This window comes from Periplaneta americana, chromosome 2, assembly GCF_040183065.1.
Source record: "Periplaneta americana isolate PAMFEO1 chromosome 2, P.americana_PAMFEO1_priV1, whole genome shotgun sequence".
Taxonomy (NCBI): Eukaryota; Metazoa; Arthropoda; class Insecta; order Blattodea; family Blattidae; genus Periplaneta; species Periplaneta americana.
The window spans coordinates 145,961,845-145,974,917 of record NC_091118.1 but is presented as its reverse complement, the minus strand read 5'-3'; the positions used below and the strand labels follow the sequence as shown (position 1 = coordinate 145,974,917).

Sequence of the window (13,073 nt, the reverse complement as noted above, 5' to 3'; positions counted from 1 at the left end):
CCACCACCTCTGCAAGCTGATGGAACCGGTGCGACACCGGTGGAGCATCAATGACGTCATCGTTGATCCCATCAGATGTTCAGCGCTGAGATTCGGAATACTCTCTAAGACAGAGGTACTCATCATCATCATCATCATCATCATCATCATCATCATCATCACTTCTGGCGGGCTGAGTCGCACAGGTCAGGCCGCACAGTCATAACACCCAACACTTCCTTCATATCATGTCGCTGTACACTCCATCTTAACACAATATTCTTCCACACGTACCGTTACATGTAAAACCACTACGTCTGTTGACTAAACAATGTCATGATGACATTTTCTTGACATGAGTGTCTCTCAGCTACGAGCATAGATATTATATTCATTATTTCTCTTCCCTCTTCCCCTCCTATGCACGTTTGTGATTAAATTTCTTTCTTATGACTCGATTAATTTCTTATTAGAGTTATAGTTAGACTCCGAACACTTCACTAAGATTGTCACATGGCTACTAGGTTCGACTGTAAATACTGGTAAGAGTTGTGCTACTTGCTGCTAGCCTGTTAACGATGGCATCATTGCTGTGACCCGGAATTGCTGCTGTTACAGTGTTCTGCTTCTTGTCCTTCCATGTTTTTAACAGTTTACGTCCCCTTTAGCAGTAGCGGTGAGTCAATAAGATCACAAGAACACGTGAACACCTTGTTTCCATTAATACACGACTATTTTTCTTATTTAATGTCGTACTGACATACTAGGGATGTATAATATTCGAACTGAATAGTTTAAACTTCCCACAACTTCACAGACTTCTTGTATAAATTTGAAAAAGTACGTTCACATGAAAGTCGTCCTCTTTTCAAGGAGGCTGTATGACTTGAGACGCATGAGCGGGACAAAATTGTCAGTTACGACTCGTCGAGAGCACAAGACGTTAAGTGAACAGGTGCGTCGATACGATCTCGAGGTAGGAAACAGTCAATATTTTGAATAATTTCAATGGAAAAATTGTTCCGGGGCCAGGTATCGAACCCGAAACTTTTGGCTAAACGCACCAATGCTCTCCCGGCTGAGCTACCCAGGAACTCTACCCGATACCGACTCAATTCTTCCCTTTATCTCCACATACCTCAAAGTGGGCTGACAAACCGTCAAGCATCAAACAGTGAGTGCACACTAACTCTGTGTGACTTAAAGTGTGGTTTTCTGTTAACGAACAGTAACGTGTATTATACAAATCTAGCTTTCAGGTATAACTCTCTCTGAAGCTGATTTGAATTCACAGAGACTTATACCTGAAAACTAGATTTGCAGCCTATATTTTGGTCTATAGGTGTCAGCATTTCTCGGTATGGGAGCTTTTATTTTGTTTGGATGTGTGTACAGTGCTGTTACGGGAATGTAGTTTGTGAATTACTATACTTCAGAGTAGGCTACTTCAGTTAGCTATATGTGCCATGCCATAATGACATCCTGCAAGACAAGCGTGGTGCGCAAACAAATAGAATAATTGGGGTTTCATTATTGCCATTATTATTACTGTTATTGTTGTTAATATATATTTTGAGCTTATACATGTTCTTTTTTCGATAGTGAGACGTTAGGATCATGACATCTATATTAAATATATTAATTGTGACTCATTTTCAAGTTCTCTTCGACTCTGAAACACAAAATTGTGAACACATGCAATATTTTATCACGAGCCGTTACTGCGCTTTAGTCTTAATAATAATAATAATAATAATAATAATAATAATAATAATATGTATTTATTCTGGCGAAGTTAAGGCCAGCAGCCCTTCTCTTCCACTTAGCCAGAAACAAAAGAAGCTGATACAATTTGCAGTAATATAAGTTATAGTCAGGATCAGCTTACTTAATACCCTAAGGGTGAACCTAACCATTTTCCCTCTGTTACTACATATGCTAATGAATTATAGTGATTTTCTAGCTCTCAGGTTGAATTTTCTTTTACCAACTTCGTTTCGAATTTCGGGTACTGACAAATACTACAACTGGTAGTTATTTTCTAACTGTTATGTTGGCAGCAATGATTTCGGTTTGCAGTATAGGAAACTGATGAAAATGCAAGTAAGGAAATACATTTTTAGGTTAGGTCTCATGAATCATAAACTCTTTAGTCAAAGCAATAAAATTCATGTCAGACAAAATACAGTTTAATGTCAGATCGTACTAGTCCTAATGACTAACATAATATGTGAGAATTTCAGGAGGAAAACGTAAATTATTGAATCATGTAGGAAACAGCTCGCAACATAAAGATGCGATGTGGTAAATATAAGCAAAGCAGTTATTGTTAATAATAATAATAATAATAATAATATATTATATAATAATACATTATTATTATTATTATTATTACTATTATTATTATTTTATTATTATTTCAGTACATAGCATTGTGATTTTATCCTCTTTGGTGATATCTGGTATTAGTTGGCAACACTGAAGAGACGGCAAAATTAGACTTTTAGGAACTACACTTACGTGATCCTCACTAATTTGCAGTAATACAAGTCTTGCAGTAGTCTTATATCTTTTTCCAAGTTCCTTAAGTGGAACAATGTTACCCGAAGTTAAACGTGTGACCCAAGAGCATCGAGACCGCGTCTAAGGACTCATTTTCGTGCACCTTTGTAGTTCTTTCTTCCCATCGCCCGTTGATTCATTTCCATTCCATTTTATTAAAGTTTTGAAAGCAGCCTGGACTTGTTGTGATGTGCAGAGAAGCCCAAGTACATGCTGCTGTGCACATTGTACATCCTAGTGGGGCTGGCCCTCACCTCCACAATCATCGAGCTGGTGCGGCGGCAGTACGCTCAATCGTGGCGCAGGCTGCAGGCGCTCTCCGGCCCTCTGGCTGACACACTCCGGCGGCTGGGCGAGAGCGCGGGGGGCGGCATAGACGTCACGGCGCTGCAGAAGATGCTCACCATTGTCAGCGTGCCACGTCGTTTCCAGGTACGACACACGAACTGGATAATTAATTGCTAGAAAAAGTTTGAGGTTTGTTTGTTGTAGGATCTATCTGTGACTCAATATTTGAAATAGTTGTAAAACAGTTGCAGTATGATAATAACCAACTTACGGGTGCAGCAAGTATCACTTACCTATGCTGCTTTCTGCAGTGGTGGCTCCACTTAGGAGTAGTTGACTAATACTACTCTTGAAATTGTTTACTTATGGGTCGGTCCATGTCAACTAGTCTTATATCTAAAAAGTATTTTCCAATAAAAAGTCTATTTCTGTATGTTAAAATATTCAACATAGTCCAGAAGATATGGATAGCATTTTAAAATAATAATTTACATGTTACCATAAGTAGCACAGCTGAACTTTGTTAATTGATCGATAATTTCAATCGTGGTTTTGTTTCTAAGTTGACTTACGAGCTCGTGGATCTGGCCATTGTAGGAAGATGTATCTATGGTGAAGGCTTCTGTCGTAGTTACAAAAGTGAAACATCTAACAAGCAAACGTTCTGATGGGGGCAGATAAAAAAAGTTAAATTTTTTTCTTCCACCATGTTAATAATGTCAAAAGAAGTGCTTATACAAATTTTGATCACTCGACCGCAATTATGAGGCCGTCCAGAAAGTGATTTTCCCTGGGGCCGTTTATAGAAAAAGCACAATTGCATGGAAATATTTATTGAAACAGATACAGCAATTGCTGCGCTATTTCTTAACATATCCCCCACTGGAATTGAGACATAGGATCAATCTTTGTGTCGTAGAAGTCAGCCGCCTCAGATCGGAACCAGCGTTTGACTGCGTCTGCACTTCTCTCTGCCGATCCCATGATATGAGAAATTTCTCAATTCCGATGGAAAATATGTTGAAAAATAGTTCAACAATTGCTGTATCTGTTCCAATAAATTTATTCAGTGAAAATGTGTGTTTTTTTTTTTGTTAACGGCCCCTGGCGAACTTAATTTTTAAGGCCCTCGTAATTGCGTTCGAGTGGTCAAAATTTGTATAAGCCCCCATCAGAACGTTTGCTTGTAAGAGTATAAATAAGAGTGAACAATAATTTGTTTTTGTTTGAAAATAATTAATCTTCACAGTAAAATCAAACAGTAAAACTTTGTGAATGCATTATTGTTTCCTTTTATATCTTTAATTGGCTGTATTTTCAGATGTTTGGAGAAAATAATAAAATAATTGAAATTTAATATTTTAACTGTACTGTCACAACCGTAATATATTAGAAATATTCTGTATGTCCTTGGTCAAACGCAAATCTAAATTTAAAAAAACATGATATTGTTCTAAAACTTACAGATACAGAAAAAAAAGTCCTATTCTTTCAGAACTTACAAATTAACAGAGTTACTAAATGAACTACATGAATGCGCAATGTCAAGGAAAATTTTGTCACACTCGTAATATTTAGTCTTCCCTCTCTCTCTTTTCTTTGACAAAAGATATGAATTTCATAATTATAGATCAACAACTAGGTAACTAGAGGTATATACCATAGCTTTTTCAACTGCCTAGAAGTCAAGAAATTGACATAATCTTAAAGTCTTTTAGTCATTATAACTAAATAATTTATCACACCCGTAACAATGGAATGCCACTTACGTAAATGATTCAAGTATCAGTTCATTTTAATACATTATGTTTTAAATATAATTAATAGATTATAATTTTATTTTATGTAGCCTCTACTGTGTCTCAGTATTTTGTCTTACTGAAGAAAGGATTTAATTTTAGAATATCCGATCCTAGAATTTGGATAAAGTTAAAGGTGGAAACAGTTACTCTTGTGATGGAGCGCTGGAAGTGTGATCATGATGGTCCATTAATCACAGTTGTATAGCATCTGTTAAGAGCATTATTTAGCAGCTATTGCACGGTTAGTAGCATCGTTGATGAGTGAGATATTTTAATATGAGTACTAGGATAGCAGAAACTTCATTTCATACATAGCAAATGTAGGATGAATTTATTGTGCCGCTATCCCGAATTATCTTCATCTCGGTTGATTTATACTAAGAAGTTTTCCATAATTCTGGATACATTTGAATGGTGAATTTGCAAAACGACTTAAGTCCACATTTTGGGGGTTTTGAGTTGAGAGCATGATTATGTTACTGCGTGCAAAGGGCATCGTTTAGTAGCAGAATGACCATAATCCATGACTTTTGTATAGTTTTTCTTAGCAGCAGAATGTTAGGTTAAGAGGTAAAACGACTTTAGTCCTGGACTTAAGTTGTTTTGCCTGTCAAGTGCTGAAGAAACTTATATAATATGTAATTTTAATCATACAATCCGGTGACAAAATGTTTTTTGTCTGTTGTCATTGGTAATTCTTTAGCTGAGAAAATTTAATACGTTTGAAGAACAGAGCATGAAAATGAAAAGCAATATGCTCAGTAATAGTGCTAAACTTGTAGCTGAAGTAAAAAGTATTGCAAAATGGAGCCAAGTTAAGCATCGAGAGAGAGGATTTTCTCGCTGTCACATGAAAAATGTATGATTGCCTAAACATCAGTTCAGGATATGTACTACTATCGCCAGCTTACCGTCCCAGCTTTGTCTGTGCACAACATGAAAACTAGTGAAATGTCCTTTTGTGTCTACCATGAGGAACAGACCAAGGAAAGTCTTAATGAGATATAATATTTTGTTCTGCACACTACTTCAATAACTGTGTTCCATTCAGTATATTAAAGAACTGTGGTTGTTTTGCGACATTTGTCCGGGACAAAATAAGAACAACACACTAATCAAATTCTTAATGGCAATAAGTTCTCAGAAACATTTCTTCAACATCATAATTTTCTCCATCAGAGGTCTGTGCTCTTGTGATTAAAAAATTGTTCAAAAGAATGTTGTTCAACAAATGCAATAAGGTTATTTTATGATTCTGGTATAAATACATTTAGTTAAACATGTTTATGTGTCAGTAACCTAATAATTATGGTGCAGGATTGAAGTTAATTTGCAGAACAACTTAAGTCCTGAAGATAATTAAATTTTTTTACGACCTGAAAAAGAGTATAAAAGTATGAATTTTTATACTAAAACTATTTCTCTTACATATGAAAAATTATATTGTAACAATGTATGGTTCAGCGAGGCCAAAAACAGTTTTCTTTAATTTCCTCAAAACTACTCCTAGGGACTTAAGTTGTTTTGCAAATTCATCATTCATTTACAGTAAGCTCGAGTGTTTACAAAGTTCTTAGCAGGCAGGTCGTCCCCATTTCCACGTTTCTGTTGTTTGTCGTACAATTGAGCATGAATTTTGTATCGTGGCGGATGTAGGTCATGGGACAGATGGTGCAGGACGGGTCTTCTAGTATTTCCTACAGGCACATTTGGATTCACTCCTGCAGCAGACAAAACGATTTGAATGACGTGAGCAGCTTCCTGTCTTCCACTTACATCTCGACACACTTTTTTCCTCCGCTGAGCATGTGTTCATTGATTATTCGCGTATGGAACTGTAAATATGAATAAAACATAAGGAAGGTAACATTTTCGAACTTGCGAATATAATACTCGTCCTGTTACGTAGCACTGTTTTATCTATTGTAACACTCCGGTTGCAGGATAGATTGTACTTGTCATTCCCCAAGATATTAACCGATTTATTTGGAGTTACTTAGCGACGCTGAATAATCTGCGTGGTTATCAAGCGTCTGTGGGATTTCTGACAGCAAGTTAGTACCTATTTGTCGAGAGGAGTCCGAGGCAAAAAACCCAAAAAGTTATTCAGTTCAAGCGGGAACACCGTAAGAACAGTAATAAAAGTAATAATAATAATAATAATAATAATAATAATAATATTGATGCATTGATGTATAATTTTTCTGCATTGATGTATAATTTTTCTTGTAGTTGTATTTCTGGTGGTGGGGAAGAGAAGGCCTGATGGCCTTAACTCCACCAGAGTAAATAGATAAATAAATAAATGAATAAATGAATGAATGAATAAATGAATAAATGAATAAATAAATAAATAAATAATAATAATTATTATTATTATACGTGTATAATAAACAAATTATTATTAGCCACTGGAGTAGCTCATGCGGTAGCGTGTTTCCCTATTGCTCTAACGCTTCGTTCGGCCATGGGTTCGATTCCCTCTTGGGCTGATTATCTTGTTGGATTTGCCGAGGTTTTCCTCAACTGTACAGCGAATATCAAGTAATTCTAATTCTCGGCATCATCTCGCCAAATACCATCTCGTTATCAGCAATTACATCAGCGCCGTTAAATAATGATAAAATTATTATTATTATTATTATTACTACTACTACTACTACTACTACTACTACTACTACTACTACTACTACTACTACTACTACTACTACTACTACTACTACTACTACTACTACTACTACTACTCTTACTAACCTCGGGAGTAGTTCAGGGGATAGCCCGTTTGACTGCTGTGCTAGCCTGTGGGTTCGAGTCGCGCTTAGGCTGATTACCTGCTTGGGTTTCTTTCGAGATTTTCCCCAACTGTAAGCTAAATGTGCGGTAATTCATGGCGAATCTTCGACGTCGTCTCCCCAAATATCATCTTGCTGTTACCAGTTCTATTGACGATGATTAACACAGCGTCGTTAAATAGCCATTATTATTATTATTATTATTATTATTATTATTATTATTATTATTATTGTTATTATTATTATCATCGACATAATAATCAACGTCATCATAGCATGTATTCATGATTATAGATCGGATTTTTTACTTTTGCAACTAATTGTTCACCCCTGCAAAATCAAATATGTTTGACTTGTATGCCAGACTAATGAAGAGTCGTAGATTCTAGGGCAAGGATGTAGTAGCACCTGTTTCAGCACGTCTGCTTAATAGCCCATTGCGCACTAGATAAATAAGACACTGAGCTAAAGAAATCAAAACGAACGCTACATCATTTTTCTACTAGCAACTACCCAAAGGAATGAGGTGATACAGTTGTAGGCAATATTCTAATGCAGCTTTTTTTATGCAGTGGCTCAAGTACTGTATAGCGTTTTTATAAAAAAAAAACTGGTATTCGGATTTTATTCGCGTATGAGAAGTGGAGATTTACCTCATGATATGGATCACGGGTGAAATGTGGGGAAATTATTTAGTCTACTCATAGGGCCTATGGGACCATTGTGAGACTTCTTAACTATGACGTGGGCAAGAAAAATCTGGAAAATTTTGCTTTGGGATCACTATGAGGGATAGAATTCTTTTCCGTGTCTTAAATTTATGAACATAGGTAGGAAGTTTGTACCAAAGCAGCAGATTTCAGTTGAGTACAGCGAGGAGTAGGCCTATAGATCTCACCCGCGTCTCGCCCTGCCGCTCTCTACAGACGATACGCAGTTCACATAAACAACGCATAGTATCATTCTTTGGAGCTGTGTACAGTCGTGAATAGTTTGAAGAATATTGTTAATTTATATTAATAGTTTTGAACAAAGTGAGCTATTCTGTTATTATTCTCTTATTTACGTAATGTTAATATTATATATGAATCCAAAACAGTAAACTCATCTGTTATTAAATAATTATACAAACAATAGCGTGTAACACATTAGATTTATTTTTTCTCGGATTATTCTTCGTTAAATGTTGATGTCTCGTGCTGCTATGCATCGGTTGTGTTACAGTCCAAGGTCAACATCGGAATTACGATACGAACTTCCCAGCTGCCATTATAATAGGAATGAAAAATTTTCTTGAAAACAATTCATTCATTCATTTTGCGTTCTGCCCAAGGGCAGATCTTTCACTGCAAACCCAGCTTTCTCCAATCTTTCCTATTTTCTATTCATTCATTCATTCATTCATTCATTCATTCATTCATTCATTCAGGTATTACAGTTGGTATCGTCAAGAGAAAACATATCTTCTTACAAATGATTTATTAATTAAATAATGCATCTGCTTAGAGTAATTAAAAGGCATTACCTACTACTGTTTTTAGAGGTATTCATTATGAGTTTAAAGTGTAAACGTTACGATAGAATGTAGGCTTACAGCATGTAGACTATATATTTTCTCTTATATTTAGTAAGTAATTGTAATTTATTCTATTCTTGCATTCCTTTACACATTAGATTTCATAATATGCGTTACACTGATTTCCTTTGTTGTTACCGTTGTCCATTTGTTCATCTATAGGTATATGTTATGAAGATAAGTGTAATAGAGCATGCACTCAATTGTAGGTCTATATTAAGCAAATACATTTTTTAAATTACACATGATAAATTTTCTTCAATTGTTACTCCGATTGTGTACTCAGAAAATGTCAGTGTTCTGTCTAGCCTGCATAACATCAGGGGAAACCGGTTGAAATTCGAACATTCGGTCGGATGTTCTACCATGACGAATGCTCTCTGACCGGTCGAATGAAAACCAGTTGTAAACCCTATCCTGTAGTTCTCTAAATAGAACCATCATCGTGCTAACGCAAAGTGATTAACTCTGCCGAATAAGATAGTATGTATCACAGAACATATTACGAGTAAAGATTATTAACAAACGGATTACTTACAACAGAATGTAACCCATTTTGCTCCAAATATAGTCACTAGCTATAACGACTAACTTTATACCTTAAAATTTCGTTATTAAACTAATGATGATGTTGTTTTGTTATTATTATTATTATTATTATTATTATTATTATTATTATTATTATTATTATTATTATTTACGGCAAAATATTTGTTATTTTTTACTCTGAATTCATTCTACAATTTCATAGCAATTTTGAATAGTGTTTGAATCATTGAAATTCGAGTTCAATTTTTTCTCCCTACAAGATTTGTGATGAAATGCATAGAAGTTCCGTAAAAGCATCCCAAAATATAAGCTGACTGCATTAACTTTCTGTAATGGGAGTTGCAAGCTCTCCATTGATATTAATAATAGCTTCACAAAGAGAATCGTGTGAAATGATTTATTTAGGTTTCAATCCAGATGCTAAACCAATAAGCACACGTTCAGTGTGCTTCACGTATCCCAAGTGCCATCGGTGTGGATCAATTATACATACCTACGTCAACAAACCGAGAGAGACAGCTCACGGCCGATTTGCTAGCCTCCGAAAGCCTGAAACTGCAGAAAGAGTACGTTGAAGGCATTAAAAATTCGAAACAGAATGATTAAAATCGAAATTTAATATTAATAATTATACATTTTGCAGACTGTGAATCACACATTTTGATATAAAATTGATATTTTAGTCGTACTATGACAAATGTTTTCGTAATTATTTGATTATTTATCATGAAACCAATTCCATTCGTAATACAATAAAAATGGTGGCTTGTTAGAATTGAAATAAATTATCCAGGCCAAGAGACTGTTACAGGTCGAACCTTTGATCGATGTTATCTTCAATATCTTCAATCTGATGTTAAAGAAACATAGAGGTACAGTGGCGTTCAAGTAATATCTGATCTCCAATTTTCTGATCGTGTAAGAGAACTTTCTAACCACGGGATAAATCAGAACCAAAGATATAACAAATTGACAAACTTTAAAATAGTTTCGCTAGTTCTCAATAGGTGACCGTATTATTGGGACGGTAAAAATTGGGAAAATACTGATGTAGATTAAGTATAAGCCTGAATTATTCTCATAATTCTCAGGGGTTTCCCGCTAAACCTAGTGATTTTACAATCATTAGGGGTGGGTATAATTTTGAACTCTATAATAGAAGTATATATATGTACTACTGGCGATACTGTCTTCTTCGCCATCTATTCATAAAAGTAATAACTAAAGAAGCCACACTTACACGAACAAATTATCGATCACTATCGATTAGTAGGAGTGAGGTATCTTTAAGTCAGTGTATCTGTTAATTTTTTAAAAATTGTCATTCGTATGTAAAACAGACTATATATATCGTCTTATCTTGTGTTACGCCTAAGACTCGAGGGTATTTGCCAACTATAAGGTATGCTACGGTTCTTAGCTCCGTGGAATTCCACGGAATTTGTTTCCTGGGAAAGATAATTTGTATAAACAAAATCCGTCCTAAATAAGGGTTCGATAGATCGGCCTACTAATCAATTCATAAAGAATAATAAGTAAACAAAACAATTTTGTGACACTTGGAAAGAAAAAAAAAAAACATTAAGATAAGAAAACATAGGAAATCATTTACAATAAAAATTTTTTTGGGTGCAAATGATTACTAATTATAGCTAAGGATGATTTTAACACGTGTGATCCTATGGCATCAATCGTTGCATCAGAAATTTTATATTGTTTAAGTTGATTTAAAGTTTCACGTGGGATCATGCCATGGGCACCAAACATGAGCCCAAAAACTGTCCAATGTGTGATGTGGTATTGTGCTCCAAGATGCTGACAACAAGGCTCATAGATGACTTGTTTTTCACGACAGACGTCTTGTGGCTGTTGCTCATGCATCTCGAAACGGATTGTGGGATCAAGAATGACACCCTTATCTTTCTGCCGATCAATTATGATGATATCAGCACTTCTAGTAGAGCCATCAGAAGAGATGCAACCAACCTCCTCATAAACCTCATAGGAAGCATTCTGACGGATTGAAGCTGCGATGAGAGAACGAACCGTCTTATGTCTGTTGATTCGGAGCAATTCTCCATGATAGCAGAAACCCAAGACGTGATATAATGCATTTGTTTACTGCTGCTCTTTGCATTCATGATTTGTAAATTGTGAAGAAGTATTGAAACTACATAGTACTCTGAGAGAACCGCAAATTGGACGGAGTTACGCAACAATAGACCAACCGACAATTTAAAAAAATTGAGATATTTGACACAAATCTGTTCTTGGCTGGATTATTTATTTCGGAAAATATCTGAATTTAGCTGCTAATTATAAGCAAAATTCGTTTATTGCATAAATGTATTTATTTATTTTGCTTTTCAATATTAAATCAACTGCTGGTCTATTATTAAAAATCGGTTACGCTTTTTTTAGTATTAATTGTGCTATTTTTTTATAATAGTAAGAATGTTACAATATCTTGCATAAAATGTGTAATAACTAACAGATTTATTTCAATGGTCAGTACCTCGAAAACAGGTTTTTGGCGGTTGGATTCTTATTGCGTAACTCCGTCCAAATTGCATTCGAATTTCTGTCTACGTTTTCTGTGACAAAAGCCGATTTTCTGCTTGCTATGCGCTGAAAGATAGACGGAAAGAGATGAACCAAGCCAAGCCTAACAAATGAGGCACAGAAAGAACAGAAAAAATAAAACTGGCAACATTTTTGATCTTACAGAGTTATAGAAGTTCTGTTACATATATCCATTGCTGACACAAGGCAAAGACAGATAAGGTGGGAAGTGAGTGAAATGCACATGGTCTTTGCCACTGTTGTTGGATTCAGTAAATAAACTATTATAAGTGTTTATTTTATAATGGGAATAATTATTAGTGCTGTTTACGTTATTTAAAAAGATATTCAGACTACTTATGTTACTGAAATTATATTGTAGTCTAATATAGGCTTGGGTATACTGTATGTATGTTAAAATGCGAAAACAACTGTATTACATAAAGTAGTGTATTTTGATTATGGAAAATATTTATTTATGATACTTACTTACAAATGGCTTTTAAAGAACCCGCAAGTTCATTGCCGCCCTCACATAAGCCCGCATTTATTTACGATACAAGTTTTAAAAATTATATTTTATTTTGTGAGCGATACTAGTCCTCAGACCGAGTGAAATGAATCTCCGAACAAAATAATATATTTTATTATAGGCTACGTCTTGCACTATTTTATACAGCGGTTCGTCCAGGTTGGTATACAGACAATTTTCCCGATTTTTCTACTGCTGTAATCCTTCTCATTATCATAATGAAATTTCATCACATTAAAAGCAGCCAGCGTTGTAGCTCAGTGGTAGAACGTTTTCGACCACAGAGCGAGAGCTTCTCGGTTCGAACCCGTTTCATATAATTATCAATAAAATAGTTATTGAAACAATTTATTCAAGCGGGAATCGAACTGACGCCAGAGCGCAACTCCGGATCGGCAGTCAAGCGCCTCAGCCGATTGAGCTACGCCGGT

At 35.3% G+C, this 13,073-nt stretch overlaps 1 protein-coding gene across 1 annotated transcript in view; it reads left to right on the top strand.

The window, feature by feature from the left end:
• Window positions 1–13,073, top strand: part of LOC138694649 (potassium channel subfamily K member 15) — a 174,504-nt gene that overhangs the window by 160,327 nt on the left and 1,104 nt on the right. Inside the window, exon 4 of the mRNA XM_069818585.1 lies at window positions 2,738–2,973. Coding sequence (XP_069674686.1) covers window positions 2,738–2,973 — 236 coding nt within the window. The remainder of the gene's footprint in view (window positions 1–2,737; window positions 2,974–13,073) is intronic.